This window comes from Xiphophorus hellerii, chromosome 13 (genome assembly GCF_003331165.1).
Source record: "Xiphophorus hellerii strain 12219 chromosome 13, Xiphophorus_hellerii-4.1, whole genome shotgun sequence".
NCBI lineage: Eukaryota > Metazoa > Chordata > Actinopteri > Cyprinodontiformes > Poeciliidae > Xiphophorus > Xiphophorus hellerii.
The window spans coordinates 157584-177246 of NC_045684.1; the positions used below are offsets into that span (position 1 = coordinate 157584).

Here is a 19663-nt window from a genome sequence, read left to right on the forward strand (position 1 = left end):
GTTTGTTTGTGTTACATTGTTTGGACCCGCTGCTCCCACAAAGGGAAACTCTGTTTTGGGGTCAGAGGTCAGGGGTCAGATTTAGGACTAGGATTTAGGATTTAGGACTGTGTGTGCGTGTGTTTGTGTGTGTGTGTGTGCGTGTGTGTGCAGCTCTCGTCCCATTCAGAGTGAAGTAGAAGGAACTACTTCCTGTCTTCCACTTCCTGTTAATCTGGGATTAACCGTGGCTGATGTTCTGACTTCCTGTTGCGTTCTGGAACATGAAGTTCTGCTCGGAGTGGAGCCAGACAGTCTGACCCGGTTCCTACAACAATCAAAGTTATGACAGAAATGCTGTTGTGTGACGGTCACCCAGAGCGGCAGGAATGCAGAGGGCGGCTCGCATGAACGTCACTCAGTCAGTCTGCTCTTCATCACCTGTCTGGTCCCAGCAGCTACACCCTCCTCTTCCTCCCGTCCCGCTGAAAGAAACTCGTTTAGAGTCTCGATGTTTCACAGCCTGTAGGAAAAGAAAATGTAAAATGTTTGAATGAATATCTGCTGAAGAAAATTTGTGGTCATTAAAAAAACATTTTATTTTTGTTTCTGGGGTTTAAAAAAGAAAAACAAAACATTTACTCACAATTATTGAAACATTTTACTGTGTGGGACGTAATTATGAGGAAAAATATAAATAATATTCGCATGCTTTAATCATTCTGTCAACACAGAATTATAAAAAATTACTAAAATCTGGATTTGTTAGATCTGTGTTTTAAAGACTTTGTTGGTTTTTCAGTCAAATTATTAAGAGCCACTTGTGGCTCCGGAGCCGCAGGTTGGAGACCCCTGGACATGATCGCAGCCCACAGCATGATGCCACCTCTACCGTCTCACAACTTTATTTACATGAAGTAATAAAATAAATATTTCATCATGTTTCATCGGGGGTTCAAAGTGGACCAATCCAATCCTGGTTCTGATGGATCATGTAGTTTGGTGGATCAGGTTCTGGCCGGGTTGCTCCAGGAGGATCTGGGCCGAATGGATCCCTGGATCCACCAACGGTCAGGAATCCTTTTTATTTTCATCTTTTATCAGGTTGAATATAAGATAAATTCTGTTGGTGTGAGTTAGTCCCTCAGTCAGCGGGTTGCCAGGTTGCTGGGTTGCCAGGTTGCTGGTTCGATTCCCACTCTAGCATGCAGCAGTTTGTCTGATTGGTGTTTCTGGTCTTATTGTGTTCAGAGGACGATAAGTGATGGCTGACGGATCAGGATGGTTCTGGTTCTGTCTCAGCTTGTTGCTGCAGAATCTCCTCCAGAACCAGAAGTTCTGACGTTCCCACTGAACCTGCTGGGCCGCATGTCGGCGTTTTGAGAGGTTCTTTGCTGATTGTCTGACGAGACGACCTGGTGAAACGTCTCATTACCTGCAGGACGGAAGAACCAGCAGACAATGGCGCAGAGCCGCTCTTTGCCCTTTGCGCCGCTCTTTGCCCTTTGCGCCGCCCTTTGCGCCGCTCTTTGCCCTTTGCGCCGCCCTTTGCGCCGCTCTTTGCCCTTTGCGCCGCCCTTTGCGCCGCTCTTTGCCCTTTGCGCCGCCCTTTGCGCCGCTCTGTCCTGAGTTCCCATCGTTCTGCTGGCAGGACCTGCAGATCACAGGTTTAAATGCGTAACGAGTTTTCGTGTGTTGAACTTTAGAGTCAGAAAACTGATAAAGTTTTATTGTCTGAAATTAAAATTGTAAGTTAATTTAATGAAAATGTATTTTGTAAAAATTGAGAAAACAGAAATTTTTTTCTTCTCTCTGCAGTCAGTGATAGATAGATAGATAGATAGATAGATAGATAGATAGATAGATAGATGTCTGAGGTTTTGCTAACTCAGCTTCCGGTCTGAGCTCAGGCCCCGCCCCCTCCCAGGTGAGGGGCGGGGCTTCAGCGCCTTTAAAGCGTCGCTCACCTGTCCGGACGCAGACAGCTTCTTGTTTCTGTTTTCTCCTCCAGTTTGGCTCCAGGTGCATTCAGGTGAGCTCAGAAATATTTTCTCATCTTTCAGTCTCAGTTTTTCAAATTCTGATGATTGTTTTGTAGTTTTAAAAATGACAAAGCGAAGCAGATTATCACAGATTAAAGAACTAACTACTGTCCTTCCTGCAGGACGTTCAGGTGCAGCAGCAGGGAAGTCTGGGAATTCTCCAGGATGGAGTCGTTGTGGAGGCTGGCGGTGCTCCTCTTCACCGTCTGGAGCTGCTGCTGTAAGAAACCACAAAGACGCCTCCTCTAATCCGCACAGATTATCACAGATTATGCTGCCCATCTCTCTCCAGGTGCTCAGAGGATCCTCTGGGTCTCCCCCCACACAGGAAGCACGGCGGGAGCAACGAGACTCACCATCAGCGGAGACGGTAGGTGAAGAAGAGGAGGAGGAGGAAGGTGGGAGACCTTCACAGCGTTTCAATCAGCCAGGATCAGATTAACCAGATCAATACTTTACTGATGTGATGCTGATTATCACTAGAATTAATGACATCCAGTCGTTGCTGCAGTTCTGGGGTGTCCAAAATGCGGAGCGGGGCCCCTCTGTGGCCCCTCCGTGGCCCCTCTGTGGCCCCTCTGTGGCCCCTCCGTGGCCCCTCTGTGGCCCCTCCGTGGCCCCTCCGTGGCCCCTCCGTGGCCGCTCTGTGGCCCCTCTGTGGCCGCTCTGTGGCCCCTCTGGGAGTTTTACTTTGAATTAGGGGAAATTTATCACCAACAAATTAAAATAGTCAAATGTTTCATCACTGGGCTTGTTTTCTCGTGAGTTTCCAGAAACTTTCAGTCAGAGGAAAACTTCTGCATCCAGATCAGTTTTTAATTTAATAAATACAAAAAATGTTTTATTTAGTAAACACAGGAAGTGTGACTCAGATCCTGTATTTCAAAATAAAACGGGTATTTCTGTTTGTTTCATGATGGAAACTAATTTACACGTCATTTGTAAATTAATCTGACTGGTTTCATGAAAATATTGCATATTTCTTGGTTGTTGTTGAGTAAAAAAAGTAAAACAACATTTCTGTAATTTTATTTTTTTAACCATAAAAAGTTTGGACCTCGTGGTTCCGATGACGATAATCCCTGCACAGACGCTGAGCCCACCGACCCGTTTGTTCAGTGAGGAGCAACAACAAAGATAATCAATCAATAAAACAATAATTAGTTTGATTATGTCAGGTTTTATTCTGTTTCATCTTAAACAATCTGCAGTGGCGCGTTCCTCTGAAATGTTTCTGAGATTATTCCTGGATTATTCTGCTGCATAATCGCCCAGTTTGACCCAGTTTGACCCAGCAGATCCGACCCCTTTCGATTCTTTAAACCCAAAGGGGTCGGATCAGAACCAGAGGGTGTGCTCCAGAATATTTGTGTGGTTTTGCTGATCAGAGCAGAAGTTGCTGGTTGGATTCCAGGTTTTGCTCAGGAGCATCAGGTTCAGCTGGACCCTGAAGACGGAAGGTTTGGGAACCGGGTCACCCTGGTGTCGGACGCGCTGTCAGTGCCCTGCGACGTGGAGAGAGACTCCACCCACCGCCAGCAGATCCTCTGTTACACCAGGTACACACACCTGGACCGGGTCAGGGTGAGACCATGTGACCCGGTCCAGGTTTCTCTTACGGTACCGTTTGCTGCTCCCTGACAGGGCGATGCCGGAGGATCAATACGTGGTTCATGTCAGCGTGGACGGCGTTCCCATTCCTGACGACAACATCTGCAATGGCAACTACAAACCGTACCACTGCAGCCTCTACGTACGTCACTGGTTCCCCCTCCGGTTCCGGGTTCCCCCTCCGGTTCCGGGTTCCCCCTTCGGTTCCGGGTTCCCCCTCCAGTTCCCCCTCCGGTTCCATTTTTCCCCTCCGGTTCCGGGTTCCCCCTCCGGTTCCGGGTTCCCCCTTCGGTTCCGGGTTCCCCCTCCAGTTTCCCCTCCGGTTCCAGGTTCCCCCTCCGGTTCCGGGTTCCCCTTCTGGTTCCAGGTTCTCCCTCCGGTTCCAGGTTCCCCCTCCGGTTCCCTCCACTTGTTTTGCCTCCCTGTTCTAGTTCTGATCTGTCCTTCTCTCCTTCAGACCCGTTGGTGGCGAACTCCGACCATCTACTCCCTGAACCCGGTCACCGGCCTCCCAGGTACCACCAGAACCTGCTGCTGGGACCGACCCGGCCCAGTTCAGCCTTCCAGTTTCAGTAACGGGATGTGAACTGTCCTGCAGGAACCCTGGTGACGATCCGAGGCCGGATCTACTCCGACGTTTACGGGAGCAACACGGACCTGAGCTCCAGCGGCCTCAACGTCAGGTTCCTGAGGTGGGCACATCAATCCATAGGGTTTACCAACACACAGGGGTTAAAGGTCACCTCCTCCAAGAAAAATGTATCCCATAAAAAGTCTCAAAAGCAAAGAACATAAAACATGACTGGAAAAATTAATGTGTACTGTGAGGGTCGAACAGCGGCGTTGTGTTAAAAAGCTGTGACCCCGAGTGACCCTTGGTGACCCTTTGTGACCCTGCAGGTCCTACATGGGGGGGATGCCCTGCGAGCTGCTGAAGCCCAGCTCAGATGAACTGTAAGTGTTGAGGATGTTTGACCGGATCGTTCAGCAAGCAGCTGCTTTAGCTCAGTCTGTCTGTGTGAAGGTACAACCTGCAGCTGGACTCTGAAACGTCAAACTGGGGCTACATGAGCTGCAGGATGACCGGGACCTACGTTGGTAAGATGCTGCCCTGACCTTTAACCTTTAACCTGGCAGAACAGCAACTCAGCAGGGTTTTATTTCCACAGGTCATCACAACATGAGCTACATCCTGGATGCTGATTATGGAAGGTAAGCCTCTGCTCAGGAGCTCTGCAGGATATTTCATTTATTAATGTCACAGTTTCAAATTAAATATTTATTCAGTGATATTTAGTTGAGATCATGAACTAAATATTTATCTCCATAAATATTAAGTGAGTAAGCAAACTATTTAGCTCCAAACGAAATATTTAGCTCCGAGCTAGCTACATTTATTTAGCTAGTACAGAACTTAATTTTTAGCTAACATGCAAACTCACTTTCCGCTATCAAAATAAAAGCTGCATCTTGAGAAGTTCTACATAAACTTTGCTTTAAACTGAAACGTAGAACAACAAATATAGGGAAAAAACGATGATCAAACTAACTATTCAGCTTGAAATAAAATATTTAGCTACTAATTGTTTTAAACTGTGACATCTATAGATGAGTGAATAACATGGTGAAAATATGACTGAAACAATTGGCTAACTCGGCGCTAACTGAATAGTTAGCTAACTCAAATGGAAATATTTCGTGGGAGCTAAACAGTTAGCTTTCTCATTTAATATTTATAAATATTGCTAACTAAACATTTAGCTTGAAATTATGATATTTATAGACGAATGAATAGTATGTTAAAAATATGAACCCCCATTTCTTTTATTACTGGCTAAATAATCAAAATTATTGCTGTTAATTTTTGACTGTTTAACTTTACAAACAGCAACGCATAAATTCTCATCTACATAGAGAAATGTCTACAGTCATAAGCATTTCTCTAAAAGAATCATTAGGATATAATTCAATAATAGCTCATTTGAAGACCAAGTTGTGCTTTAGTTGAGGCTTCAGAGAGCGGATGATTGACAGCATTATTATTAACTCCACAATGTTATTGTTGTTGTCACTTTTTAATCTTCGCTCTTGTTGCATTTCAGGAGTTTCCCAGAGAAGACACTGTTCTGGGTTTCATCTTTGTCCAAACTCTCCATGTTCCAGACGTTTGCAGGTATGTTAGTGAGAAACGCAGCATCAGATTTCTGCTCCTCTGCAGCCGCTGACTTCCTGCTGACTTCCTGTTGACTTCCTGTTAACTTCCTGCCCAGAGGTGACCGCCGTCTCCCCATCTCAGGGCAGCGTCATGGGGGGAACCCTGCTCACCATCCATGGCCGCTTCTTTGACCAGACCGATGAACCCGCCTGGGTTCTAGTCGGAGGTAAACGTGACCGTCAGGGTGGAAACTTTTTAAAACGCTGTCCGAACCTGTTTTCCCGAAGAATGGCAAAACAAAATGTTCAGCATGAACAAATGAATGCTGTCTGTCTTAAAGTCATGCAGCGGAGATAATCCTTTTAACACCACAAAAAGCACAAAGACTTCAGACAAAAGGAAAGAGTCACAAATGAAAGGAAATAATGTTGCTGTGTCTCAGAGACTCAGCAGACCGAGACGACAACGATTTAGCCGATTGTCCTTCATTCGCTGCTGCTCACAGCAGCTGGTGACTAACAACACAATCTGATTAAAATAATCCTTCAAACCAGAAAAAATAATCTACCAAAGATCTTTAATAGTGCTAATCAGAAAAAGTTCTGAGTTTCTTTCTTAAAGTCAGATGGATGGATTAAAGGTGCAAAGTGTTTTATTAGTTTGACCTGGTGCTTATCATTACCAGCTCATTTATCTTTAGACGTTTTCTCCTGCTGTGGTTTCTATCTGCAGGTCGGCCCTGTGAGGTCCACAGCGTGGCGGACGACAGGATCACCTGCAGGACGGCCGGACGGCCGGCGGACGACCACCGGCAGGTTCACCCAGGTGAGAGCTGGTGAGGCTGATGCCAGCTAGCATGAAGCCTGCAGGAATTTAATCTGCCATCAAAGTGTCGGCATGGATGGAGCAGAACAGCCGATCTGTTATCAGAACCACGGCGCGGAGCTGCTGGGTCACGCTCCGCTTCTCACAGTTTCACATTTCCACAAATGCAGGAGCAAAACACACAAGCTAGGATTATTCAGAGCAGGAAGGGCTTCCCCGATTGGCCCAGCAGCATTACTCAGGGCTGTTCTTGAAAACAAAAATGTGGAAATCTGCCAGCTACAGTGGTTGGTTTGTTCTTTTACTGCAGGATTTTCTTGAGATTTGAATGCAATTCAAATCATGCAGAATGTCCCACAAACAGTTGCATTCAGAAGTTTCCACAGTTCAGACGTTTCATCTTTAGATAATTTGACCACTGCAGATTAATCCTGGGTGGATTTTCAGCCGTCCTTTGGTTTTACAAACCTTTGGGTAAAATCTGCAGGATGTTTACGGGTTAAAACGGTCTGGAAAGGTCCAAAGCAACACGTGGCTCTGCTTGGGGCTGATGAAATGCTGTCCAACAGATGAACCTCCCTGTTTGAGCAGATTGTTCAGAACATCAACTCAAACTGTGGGTTTGCTCAGATCCGGTTCCATGTGGGCTCCGGTCGCCCGCGGTCGCAGAGGATTCTCCATTCAAACCGTCGCCTCCTCAGACTAACAACGCCGAGCTGCTTCAGTCTGAAAAACATGTTAACGTCTCAGTTAACATGAGACGTTAACAGCCTGCTAAAACCGTCACGAGCTTTCGCTTGGTTTGGCTGTCGCTGCAGAAAACAGAACAAAAAACTGAAAGAAGAGACGGGCAGAAACAAATAAAAACAGAAAAAACTAATAAAAAACAGAAAATTATAAAAATAGAAACAAAAACAGAAAGAAAGAAACAATAAAGCAGCAAAATGAAACTAAATCTTATCAGCAATACAAGCTTAAAAACACAATCAGTAAAATTTGAATATTAACAGATAAATATGAGAGCAACAGAAGAAAACTGTTGGAAGATGGTGAGACTTTCAAACTGCTGGATCTTCAGATCAGACTGGAACCAGTTGACTTACAATACCGAGTCTGGACCTCAGAACTACAGGTAGAACCACAGGTAGAGTCACAGGTAGACCGGAGCCTCCAGCAGTACTTCCTGGCTAGCAAACAGCCTCAGCCGGATTCTGTACCTGATGCTGTCCTGTACGCCTCAGGTGGGCGGGGCCTGAAGATGGACGTGTGGAGCGACAAGCGTCCGCGCTCCTTGGACGAGATCTGGAGCTACAACCAGAACACGAGCGGTTACCGGTCCCAGTGGATCGATTCGCTGCCGCACGTTTTCCCCAGGGAAGACGAGCTGTTCGCCTCTCGGACCAGAGGCTTCCTCGTTCCGCCGCTCAGCGGGAACTTCAACGTATACCTGCACTGTGATGACAGGTGTGACCTGTACCTGAGCAACTCCAGCCGGCCAGAAGACAAGGTAGCAGCTGCTGCTGATTCCTGACGTAGGCGGTTTCACTTCCTACTTTGACTTTCCCACTTCCTCTCTCCAGGTGAAAGTGGCTTTCCAGCCCAGATATGTCGGGGACTTCTTCCAGCTGGAGTCCCAGAAATCCAAAGTGCTTTTCCTGGAGAAAGGAAAACCGTGAGCATGACTTCACGTCTCATGTGGCAGAAAGCGGTTTGTTCGTCTCATCCGCTGGTTTCCGTCTGCAGGTACTACCTGGAGCTTCTGCAGCAGGAATATTACGGCATCGCTTCGCTCAACATCGGCCTGTTCCAGGAGGAAAGTCCCTTCACAGCAGCGCAGTCGGACGACGCCGTCGATGAAATCCAGAACATCGTCGCTGAATATGAAGCATTTGATGAGGAGCAGGTACCGGATCAGGACTCCAGATCAGAACTTCAACTCTTTTAAATTTGCTCCCAGTTTCCAAACTGGAATTTTAAAGAACTTGAAATTTAAATTTGCCAGGTTAATTCTTTAAGGTTTGAAAACATCAGTGCAGTTTTTTAGTCCTGTTAACAGTTATAAGGAAATTCTGCTCCGGGATCCATATTGGTTCTGGCCCAAGAGGAACGGTCAGAGTCAGTGGTGAACAGGGTTTCTCTGTGTATCATAAGCCTGGCGGGCTGCCAGGCTGGAGGAAACCCTGGAATGTAAAGGTTCAGGTTTGCAAAGACCAGCGAGAGCCAGAACGGACTTCAGGGTTCAAGCTTCCTGAGTAAAACTGTTCTTCAGTGGGATTAGAGGTCACAGGACGTCTCACGGCTAAACTTCTCAGATTAGATTCGTCGCTTCTTCTGTCACTCCAGAAACAACTTCTACCGCAGCAAGACGTTCAGATCCTAAAGTCAAAGACAAACCGCAGGACAGAATCCCTCCTCTGGCTCCTTCCTTCATCTGGACTCCTCTTTGTCTCATGTCCGCCGTCCCTCAGGTGCTGACCTTTGACTCGTGGTCCTCTGGGGTCGCAGCCGTCAGGGAGGTGCAGAAGGTCAGCGTCAGCAGTGGCTGTGCCAGCCATCTATGTGGAAGCACCTTTTTCAGCCTGCGCTACGGGAACGCCCAGACAGGTGACCTCCATGCTCCGCCGCCTTCTCGCCGGCCGCTCTGCGCCAGTGAAACTCCTGATGGTTTGGTGTTTTCTCCTGCAGGACCCGTCCCTGTGAGCGCCTCAGCGGAGGAGCTACAGGCGGCTCTGAACAACCTGTGGTCCATCAAACCTGACAGCGTCACCGTCACCAAGCAGGAGGACGCTCAGGGGTCTCACTACACCGTCACCTTCAACTCTGACAGAGGTGGGAGGACATGTCATTCTGCCTGAACCGGCAGAATGACATGTTCAGGCTGCAGCATCACTTCCAGGGAGCTAACAGCTCTAGTCACTCCAGTTGGTCTGAATACGTTCCTGTCTGAGTGATCAGAGTTCAGCCAAGATCCTCAGCTCCTGACTAAAATATTCTCTCAGTCCTGTCAGAGAGACTTCCACAGCACTGTCAAACATCTGCTCTGAGTTTGGGAAACTAAAGTAGAAATGGGAACGTAAGTCCAAGCAGAGCAGTGTTCAGTCTGTTCAGTTGCTAAGCTAGCCTTTTCATGGTGATGTATCCAACCTTCACATCTGATATTAGGATAGAGGAGAAATAGAACACAAATAACTTTTATTGTCCTTCAGAGGGGAAATTCAAAGAAATGGACAGACGTTCAGCAGCGGGGACAACACACTGTCCAATCACGGGGACAGAGAGACGTTGTCCAGCAATGATGTTATTTTAGTCCTTCGATCTGGGGGATCGGTCAGTGGGTCACTGTTCCTTTAAGAGGTTCCAATATGGAACCTCTTAACCTTCAGTGGCCTTCAGGTCTTCAGGCTGCGGTCGGATTTAGTTCCTAAGCTATGGAGGAATTTTCCTGCCATAGTCCAAGAGCACACATGTTCAGTCTGAAAACAGGATTTCATGTCTTTTGTTCTCAAAACCTGTAATACTTTTGCTTACATTTTCATTTTGAAAGCAGGATTTCATGTCTTTCTTCCCAAATTTTGTAACCCTTGTACTCAAAACTTCTCCTGACGCTCACATTTAGTCTCTGCTCGGACTCTCTGCTCACTTTTGGAAACGCTTTTTGGCACAGTCGCCTGGCAACCTCTCTGCCAATAAAATGAAAGTGTTGCTCTGGGTCCGTTTGTTTCCTTCTAGCAGATGTGCCTGTGTGGCTACTATTGATTGTAGCAACCTGCGCCATCCATTGGATGTAACTATGTTGTCTTTGGTTGGGTGCACAAAATCCTGCCTAAGAACAGTAGCTGTTAGCGACCAGCAGCTGTTAGCAATCAGTAGCTCTGCTGGTGGATGTTTAGCATAACACGAAGCAGAAAGCTGATGTTGTTTCTCCCTGCATTCAGTGGGTGGCGCAGGTTGAAAACTCTTGGATTATGGCAGGAAAATTCCTCCATACTCGGCGCCCTGAAGAGGAGCTGAGAGCTTAATGTGTCAGATAAGAGCAGAGTCGGACATTCAGTCCGGACCAGAACATATCTACGTTTCCATCAGTTTGTGCTCAACAGCCATTTTAAGCATCTAAGCTACGATAAATGATTGAAACCTTTGTCCTCCTCTGCCAGGTGACTTTGCCCCTCTGAACTTTGAAGTCTTCGACTCAGACACCAACGTCTCCGTCTCAGAGATCACCAAGGGTCAAAGCAACATGGCGGCCTTCACTCTGAGTTGGGCCGGGCTTCCTGCAGCACCCGTCACCTTCAACGCCACTGCGTCCGAGGTCCGTACCTGTCCACCTGATGGTCGTCAGACTCAGATCTGGTCTCCATTTCGTCTCCTGTGAGACATCTCTGGTCGTGTTTCTGGACAGGTCCAGTCCGTCCTGGAGGACCTGATGAAGGCTGATTGTCCCGCTGAGGTTCTGACCACTCAGGGCTCCAACGTCAAGTACTTCAATGACTTTGAGGACCCTGAGGTCAGTGGACAAAGTGAAGCAGTGTGTCACCAGGCGTGAGACCTGCTGACGCTGTCCAACTGTCCCCTGACTGACCTCTGACCTCCACAGTTCACCGCCGCTCAGAGTGGGACTCCTGAGGGCCACTCCGGGTTCTGCGGGTTCTGGTCACTGAAGAACGCCGATGCTCTGTTCAGAGAAACCTTCACCAAAGAGTCCGGAGGACAGTATGGACCGGTGTCCCTGGACCAGCACCCCACTGTAAGATGGATTGACTTTGATCTGAACACTTCCTACATTTGAAAAACATACAAGAAAACAGTCAAATTGGCTCCTCAGAGGCTTAGATCAGAAAACTTGTCTAAACCGTGCCGAATCTAGGAGAGACCCCGAAGTCCTCCAGGTGTCAGAAGCCTTTCCTCTGTCTCCCCAGCTCTGCTTTGCCTATAAGGGACGTCTGAGGGACGAGATGGGGGTGAAGTTCATCTACAGCGACAGCAGCGGTCAGACCCAGACCCAGACCTCCAGGATCAGTACCGTGTTCAGCAGCGGGGACAGGTAATGAGTGCGCAGAGGAAGAGGCCGTGATGCCTCTGTGGCGCTTTGAGGCTGATGGTTTCCCCTCAGGTGGAGCTATAAGTGTGTTGATCTTCAGAGCGTCCTACAGACTGCCGTGGACGGCAGCAGGTTCCTCCTGCAGGAGCTGCTTCTCTACAGAGACGCCTATGCTGCAGACTACTACGTGGACACGGTTCACATTGGGAAGACTCCAACTGCTGTGGATGAGTACGGTGCGGTTCAAACTTCCTCCTAGTTTAGCTGGTGTGGAGTTAAACCAGACTGGGAGCTCTGGTCTTCATGAGGAACTTAGTGACTCATTTCATCTCCTGTCGTTTCCCAGCTGTTCTCCTCAGGAGAAGACCTCCTCCCTTCGAGGACTCTGGGAAGTCCATCCAATCGTTCTCAGTCACCAAACACCAACTGACCGCTTCTCAGGTCACTTACAGGATTGTTGCTACGCCGCTGGACTGCGCTTTCGACTTCCCTCTGATGGAGATCAGCTTCATGCAGGTAGTTTCCGGTTGGTTTCAGGTTTGTTTCCGGTTAGTTTCAGGTTTGTTTCCGGTTAGTTTCAGGTTTGTTTCCGGTTAGCTGCTGTTTGCAGCCATTTTTATGTATTAGTGTAAACTTTTAGTTCGAGGTGGGGCCTGCAGCAGCTTGTTTGGATTTGACGTGACAGAGGCCCTAAAACATCTGAAGATAGGCAGAACTGAAATCTGATTATCTGCTTTAGTGGAATAAATGTGAAGATCATGTTTTGCGTAGGCCATAGACTGATCCTGACCTGTTCAGGAAGCATGATAGGTCGGCTTTGATTAAACTTGCTTCTTCTTCTCTGTGTGTCTAAAGATGTCCAACAGCAGTGAAGACGTCACCGAGTTCGTTTCCGGAGGCGCCACGGTCACCGTGACCCGGCCCCGCAGAGCCACGCCCCCTTTGAGCGGCACCTTTGATGTGGAGATGTACAGCGGTCGGGCAGAAGGTAGCTGAGCGCCAACCCGGTCTCCACTGATCTGTAGCGCGAGCTGGAAGTTTCCCAGACGAATCCTCTGCCTGACGCCACGTTCTGTAGTCAGAACAAAGATGGAGATACAGAACAGGAACGGCAAGTCCTGGAGGACGTCTGAGCTTTTCTCCAGGTGTCAAACTGATGACAGGGGCTGGACTGGCGCCAGAACTTTAAACAGAAGCTGCACCTTAAATTATTTACTGATCTGGTTCTCCTCAGCAGATTAAATACAAACCCTTTATCTGTTCCCGGACTGAAAAAAAACCATCCTGTAGTTGGAATGTGGTTCCTGCTAACCATGCTAAACACCCCAGCTAGTCTAATCATGCTAACCACTCTAATCATGCTAACCACTCTAATCATGCTGACCACTCTAATCATGCTAACCAGTCTAACCATGCTAACCACTCTAAACATTCTAACCACTCTAATCATGCTAACCAGTCTAACCATGCTAACCACTCTAACCATGCTAACCACTCTAATCATGCTAACCAGTCTAACCATGCTAACCACTCTAACCATGCTAACCACTCTAACCATGCTAACCACTCTAAACATGCTAACCACTCTAACCACTCTAGACATGCTAACCACTCTAATCATGCTAACCACTCTAAACATGCTAACCACTCTAATCATGCTAACCACTCTAACCACTCTAATCATGCTAACCACTCTAACCAGTCTAACCATGCTAACCTCTCTGACCATGCTAACCACTCTAACCATGCTACCCAGTCTAACCATGCTGACCAGGCGTCTCCCGTGTGGCTCCAGGCCTCCCTGTGGACGTCAGCGCAGAGGATCTGAAGTTCGCCCTGCAGGGCGTCCCCGGGGTGGGCCAGGTGAAGGTGGAGGACCTGGGCACCTGCAGGCTTCCCGAGTGGAGGGTCACCTGGCTCACCACGCCTGGAGCCCAGCCGTTCATGAAGGTCTAATCTGTCTTAGACGTAAAATCTGCCTGAAACACGAAGCCGGAGCAGGAACGAGTTTTTCATGTCCCTCCAGGTCGACGACTCGGCGGTCGTCGGGAACAGCGTGAACTTCGTGGTCCGGGAGAAGGCGAAGGGAGGGCTGCTGACCCTGGGCTTGACCGGGGACTTTTTCCGGGTTTGGGAAGCGGAGCCGCAGGTACGGCTGGAGCTCACCTGGCTGTTTCAGCCTGTTTGTGTTCACCTACTGTGATCCGACTGTTGGGCCTTCAGGGAACATTAAACTCTGATCGCTTTGACCAGCTGCAAGCGTTTCAGAACAGGTGTGCTGCTCTGCAGGTGGAGGTGTACATCAACGGCATTCCCTCCAACTGCTCCGGACACTGCAGCTTCCGCTGGTCGGAGGAGGAGACACCGGTGGTGACGGGGATCAGCCCGACTCAAGGTGAGTCCCTGCAGCAGCAGGCGGGATCTCAGCGCTCCAGAGTCACATGGAGGATCAGGAAAACACGGACAGTGAGCAGATTTACCTCTGACTGGTCCTAAATATACTTTAAATTCTAAAATAACTTTTCATTGGAAAGATAAAAAGTAAAAAAAAATTAATTATGAGCAAAAAGTCATAATATTTTGAGAATAATGTTGTATGACAGTGAGTGGACATAATACAAGAATAAAGTCATAAAACACATAAATCCTAACAGCCAAACTTCCTTCGGCTCCATTTTGGTTTCTCTTGATCCAGCTTCAAAGTTTACTCTGATGGGAAATCTCTTTCCCCGGAAAATTTCTACAATTCCCAGATTTTTACCAAGTCTTCCTGGTCTTTGGAAATGTGAATAGAAGATCTTAGCAACTTTACCAGTCAGGAAAGAAACTTCCACCTGGACTAATATTCCTGATCGTTCCAGGATCCGACGGACTGGGAACACTGATCACTATCACTGGGACGGGATTCAGCTCGGAAAATGCTTCCATCATGGTGGGAAGCTCCAGGTGTGTCATTGAAGAGGTCACAGGTAAGGAAACGCTCACTGCAACAGACGAGGAGTTATGGCTTCTTTTTGGCACGTTTGGACCTCTATAGGTCATATGGAATGGTTTGTTTCTGATTCTGTCTCCAATAACTGAACTGATGCTTGATGTGTACCAGCTTCCTCTCAGGTGTGCAGAGTGGGCGGAGCCAGCGCAGGAAGCTACCCAGTGTCTGTTAACTTCCCGTCTCTGGGCAACGCACGCTTCGCCGCCGACATCGTCCTCTACTTCACCCAGCAGCTCATTGTGTCTTCGCTCTCGCCGACCTCTGGAGGCGTTGCAGGTGTGTGGCGCCTGACAGTCGCCCACCTGGAGCTTCAACGTCTTCATTCTGCCTCTGACTTCCTGCCCAGGCGGCACCCTGCTGACGGTGAGCGGCTTCGGCTTCGGACACGTCGCCACGGTAACGGTCAGCGGCGAGGACTGCGAGGTCATCCAGGCAGCCGACACCGAGCTGACCTGCAGAACCCCTCCAGTAAGTTTTCACGTCCGATGGGAGTTTCTCGGCTTGAGGAGCCGGTCGGTTTTTGTGGTTTGTGTCCGATCTCAGCAGCAGGTGAAGCTGGTCTGACTGACCCGATGCGTCTCCAGAACAGCTTCAGATCTAATCGGACAGAGAACTTAACCGTGTCTCATCATCACACAGCGAGACATGGAGTCAAACAAGGCTGACTGTTTGGTCCTTTTAAAGTTAGACCAGCTGCGCTGCCATGATGTCTCTTCTTCCAGGGAACTGCGGGGTTACAGGTTGTCACGGTAACGGTGGGAAACATGAGCCAGACTGCGAACACCACCTTCACCTACGATGATGACCTCACAGCTCAAATCTGGAGCCTGAATCCTCAAACTGCCTTTGTGACGGGTGAGTCCTGCTCTCTAGTGAGGAGGAGGAGCAGCAGGAGGAGGAAGGCTTTAAAGCAGGGGTGTCAAACTCCAGTCCTCGAGGGCCGGTGTCCTGCAACTTTTAGATGTGCCTCTGCTGCACCACAGCTGAACAGAATAATTAGGTCATTAGCAAGGCTCTGGAGAACTGATCTACACAAGGAGGAGGTAATTAAGCCATTTCATTCCAGTGTTTTGTACTTGTGGCACATCTAAAAACTGTAGGTCAGCGGCCCTTGAGGACTGGAGTCTGACACCTGTGCTTTAAAGCATCATGCTGCTGCTGCAGGCCAATGTCAACATGGCGTCTTAATGCCAACATGGCGTCTTAATGTCAACATGGCGTCTTAATGCCAACATGGCGTCTTAATGTCAACATGGCGTCTTAATGCCAACATGGCGTCTTAATGTCAACATGGCGCCTTAATGCCAACATGGCGCCTTAATGTCAACATGGCGCCTTAATGTCAACATGGCGCCTTAATGTCAACATTGCTCCTTAATGCCAACATGGCGTCTTAATGTCAACATGGCGTCTTAATGCCAACATGGCGCCTTAATGTCAACATGGCGTCTTAATGTCAACATGGCGCCTTAATTTCAACATGGCGTCTTAATGCCAACATGGCGCCTTAATTTCAACATGGCGCCTTAATGTCAACATGGCGCCTTAATGCCAACCTGGCGCCTTAATGTCAACATGGCGCCTTAATTTCAACATGGCGCCTTAATTTCAACATGGCGCCTTAATGTCAACATGGCGCCTTAATGTCAACATGGCGTCTTAACCCTCTGATGCATGAATTATGATCCTTTGTGTCAGAATTTTTTTTCCATTTTTTAAAATTCTTTTCTTAAGGCATAAAAAAGGTAGGAACATTTTTTTGTAAAAATAATTTATTTTTTATTTTTTATTTTTATGTGATCAATTGTAATTTTGTCCAAATACAAAGTTGTTATTTGAAAAATACATCAGTAGTATTGTTCCTTAGGGGTTATCTGATGTCACAATATTTTTTTTACTTGCAAGAGTCGTCTACAGTAGAAGGAGGACCGGGTCTGTTCTCATGCTTTTTTGTCTGTCGGCCATATTGTATTTAACAAAAATAATTTCTTGCATTTGCAGCTGATGGCCAGTAGTTGATGGTATATTTTATGATGCATTAGTGTCCACTTCAGTGGTCTGTGTGCATTTATAACATAAAAATCCACAGGAAGCACAAGAAAATGGCTTTTAGATAGCTGTCCACTGTAGTGACCACTATGCATGAAAGGGTTAATGTCAACATTGCTCCTTAATGCCAACATGGCGCCTTAATGCCAACATGGCGTCTTAATGCCAACATGGCGTCTTAATGTCAACATGGCGCCTTAATGCCAACATGGCGCCTTAATGCCAACCTGGCGCCTTAATGTCAACATGGCGTCTTAATGTCAACATTGCTCCTTAATGTCAACATGGCGCCTTAATGCCAACCTGGCGCCTTAATGTCAACCTGGCGCCTTAATGTCAACATGGCGCCTTAATGCCAACATGGCGTCTTAATGTCAACATTGCTCCTTAATGTCAACATGGCGCCTTAATGCCAACATGGCGCCTTAATGCCAACCTGGCGCCTTAATGTCAACATGGCGCCTTAATGTCAACATGGCGCCTTAATGTCAACATGGCGCCTTAATGCCAACATGGCGTCTTAATGCCAACATGGCGTCTTAATTTCAACATGGCGTCTTTAAGCCAACATGGCGCCTTAATGCCAACATGGCGCCTTAATGTCAACATGGCGTCTTAATGTCAACATGGCGCCTTAATGTCAACATGGCGTCTTAATGTCAACATGGCGTCTTAATGTCAACATGGCGTCTTAATGTCAACATGGCGTCTTAACAAAGCGATTAGCATCAGAAGCCAGTCTGATCGGTTTCCTCTTCTGCTGTTCAGGAGATCAGCTTCTCACCATCCAGGGTTCAAACCTCGGAGGCTGGAGCAATGACAGCGCTGTGTTTGTTGGAGCGAAAGAGTGCGTCACCACCCAGTGGAACGAGACATGGATCAGCTGCCGTCTGCCTGTGCTGCCCCCTGGTGTCTACCAGGTGCAGGTGCAGGTGGGGAACAGAGGGTTCCCCCAGGCCAGGTACGCACACCGGTTCTGATCCAAGCTCAACCTGCAGTACTAGCAGCCTGCCTCCAAGTAAAACCAATCTTTATGATGATATTAGAGAGCTTTGTTCGGCCGACCGAAAACATCAGCTCAAAGGAAAATCACTGGATCCAGTTTATGTTTAATTATTAAGTAACTTAAACGGTTTGCTTACAGGAAGTAGTTCTTAGTCGGACTAGAGAGGAATGACGAGGTTCATCGTCTTTTACTTTGGAGAACTTTGGGTTTATCATCAACTCTGAAAATAATATTTAAATACTCAGTAAATGTAAAAGAAGCTAAATTAACTTAAATTAATTAGTTTTAATTCATTAACTGACACAATTAGTGTTACGACCGTAAGCCCCATTAATGGCAAGAAGTGCTTGATTCTTGAAGTAAGGAGGGATGAAGCATATAAGGAGAGGAGATGAGGGATGATGGAGATGGGGATAAGGGACCAAATTTATTAAGTAAAAATATTTTTTTATGTAGTTTGGGAATATTTCTGAGTTCTTGTGTCCTGGACATCAGCAGTGAAACATCCTCGTACTGTGCATCGCTCTCTGGAGCAGCTGAATGCCCTAAAAGTCCTCCAGAAATGCAGCCAAATGTGTGTTTTAATCATCGTCCTGACTCAGACAGTTCCTTCTCTCCAGCATCAACACCAGCATCGAATACATCCTGGAAGTTTACAGCATTTCCCCGCTGACCGGCTCTTTGATGGGAGGAACCACGCTGACGGTTTCTGGTTCCGGTTTCAGCAACGACACGGCTAACATCCAGGTTTCTGTTGGTGAGTGTCAGTCGGTAAGGCGCCTGCTGCAGCAGCGATGGCCAGGTAACTGATGACCCGTTCGGCGCTCGCTGTGCGACAGGAAGCAGAGCCTGTGAGGTGGCGTCCGCCTCGGAGAACCAGCTGCTCTGCACCGTTCAGTCAGAGGAGAAGACACACGTCGTCACCAACCAGGGCTCCCACCTCAGTAGGTTCTCTCTCCCTCCCCCTGGAACGAAAACCTTTTGGACCTGGAGCTCCGCAGGTCTAGGTGGGACCAACGTGTGTGTCTGATATGTGTGTCTGTGTTGCAGCTTATGGACCGGGATATGCGTGGAGCCCGTCTTCGCTGCGAGTGTTTGTTGGCGACACAGTGAGGTGGCAGTGGGAGGCACCCGCCTTCCAGAGCGTCGGGTACCGAGTCTTCAGCGTTTCCAGTCCCAGCGGCTCCCAGTATGAAGGAGGAACTCTGAACAGCGGCGAGGCTCGAACTGCTGAAGGTAGAAACACGAAAACGCAGAACAGATTCTGATGAGTCCTCACTGCTCCGCCTTTCCTTCCTGTGCTCCAGACTTTCCTTCTTTTAGTTTTCTTTTTCACTCCTCTGCATGCCATCTGTCTGCCGCTGTGACCCGGATCATCTCCAAACTTCCTGCTCAGGGTTCTTCAGCTACCGTTTCACCGTCCCCGGTACGTACTACTACAGCAGCGGCTACGTCAGCGCCTCCATCCTGATGCAGGGAGTCGTGAAGGTCATGAGTCGGGAGGACAAGAACGCCGATGTCTCCGTCAGAGTGGGAGGCGTTCTGGCCAGATATCTGCCAGAAGGTAAATGTTTGAGACATAAAGAAGCCCCAGAGGAAGATGAGGAGGCTGATGATGAAGGTCTGGCTGCAGGTTCACCCATAGTCTCCAGATCATCAGCAGACTGCGTGGTGTCCACACGCTGCCCACCGGCCAATCAGACTTCAGACGGTCTTTCCTTCAGCTTCTCCGCCTGCTCCACCCCCACCGTCTGCTCCATCTCCCCCAACCAGGGCTCCTACCACCAGCTGATCCACATCCAGGGACAAGGCTTCAGTGACGTCACCTGCGCTAACGAGGTCAGCAGGGTCATGGGCGTCTACGGCAGGAAGCTCTCCTCTTTAGATGGCGCGGCTCTTGATTATTTTAGAAATCTATGGAATAATCGATTATTTGACGATTAATCGTTTATTCTGACAATTAATC

General features: G+C 48.1%; 1 protein-coding gene across 1 annotated transcript in view; it reads left to right on the top strand.

Annotated features, from left to right (window-relative positions):
• The first annotated feature begins 1857 nt into the window (after positions 1–1857).
• The window catches only part of pkhd1l1.1 (PKHD1 like 1, tandem duplicate 1), a 44836-nt gene continuing 27030 nt past the window's right edge, over positions 1858–19663 (top strand). Inside the window, exons 1-39 of the mRNA XM_032581389.1 lie at positions 1858–2011; positions 2144–2241; positions 2314–2391; positions 3436–3580; positions 3666–3774; positions 4090–4147; positions 4231–4324; positions 4533–4586; positions 4657–4730; positions 4802–4844; positions 5735–5805; positions 5903–6134; positions 6230–6267; positions 6520–6612; positions 7623–8119; positions 8193–8284; positions 8356–8515; positions 9081–9216; positions 9298–9441; positions 10767–10921; positions 11012–11116; positions 11207–11356; positions 11529–11653; positions 11723–11886; positions 11997–12166; positions 12506–12638; positions 13446–13600; positions 13677–13799; positions 13940–14045; positions 14512–14619; positions 14754–14918; positions 14989–15110; positions 15365–15497; positions 17460–17652; positions 18318–18454; positions 18537–18641; positions 18748–18933; positions 19094–19261; positions 19331–19536. Of these exons, the coding sequence (XP_032437280.1) occupies positions 2187–2241; positions 2314–2391; positions 3436–3580; positions 3666–3774; positions 4090–4147; positions 4231–4324; positions 4533–4586; positions 4657–4730; positions 4802–4844; positions 5735–5805; positions 5903–6134; positions 6230–6267; positions 6520–6612; positions 7623–8119; positions 8193–8284; positions 8356–8515; positions 9081–9216; positions 9298–9441; positions 10767–10921; positions 11012–11116; positions 11207–11356; positions 11529–11653; positions 11723–11886; positions 11997–12166; positions 12506–12638; positions 13446–13600; positions 13677–13799; positions 13940–14045; positions 14512–14619; positions 14754–14918; positions 14989–15110; positions 15365–15497; positions 17460–17652; positions 18318–18454; positions 18537–18641; positions 18748–18933; positions 19094–19261; positions 19331–19536 (5082 nt within the window). The 5' untranslated portion in view covers positions 1858–2011; positions 2144–2186. The remainder of the gene's footprint in view (positions 2012–2143; positions 2242–2313; positions 2392–3435; positions 3581–3665; positions 3775–4089; positions 4148–4230; positions 4325–4532; positions 4587–4656; positions 4731–4801; positions 4845–5734; positions 5806–5902; positions 6135–6229; positions 6268–6519; positions 6613–7622; positions 8120–8192; positions 8285–8355; positions 8516–9080; positions 9217–9297; positions 9442–10766; positions 10922–11011; positions 11117–11206; positions 11357–11528; positions 11654–11722; positions 11887–11996; positions 12167–12505; positions 12639–13445; positions 13601–13676; positions 13800–13939; positions 14046–14511; positions 14620–14753; positions 14919–14988; positions 15111–15364; positions 15498–17459; positions 17653–18317; positions 18455–18536; positions 18642–18747; positions 18934–19093; positions 19262–19330; positions 19537–19663) is intronic.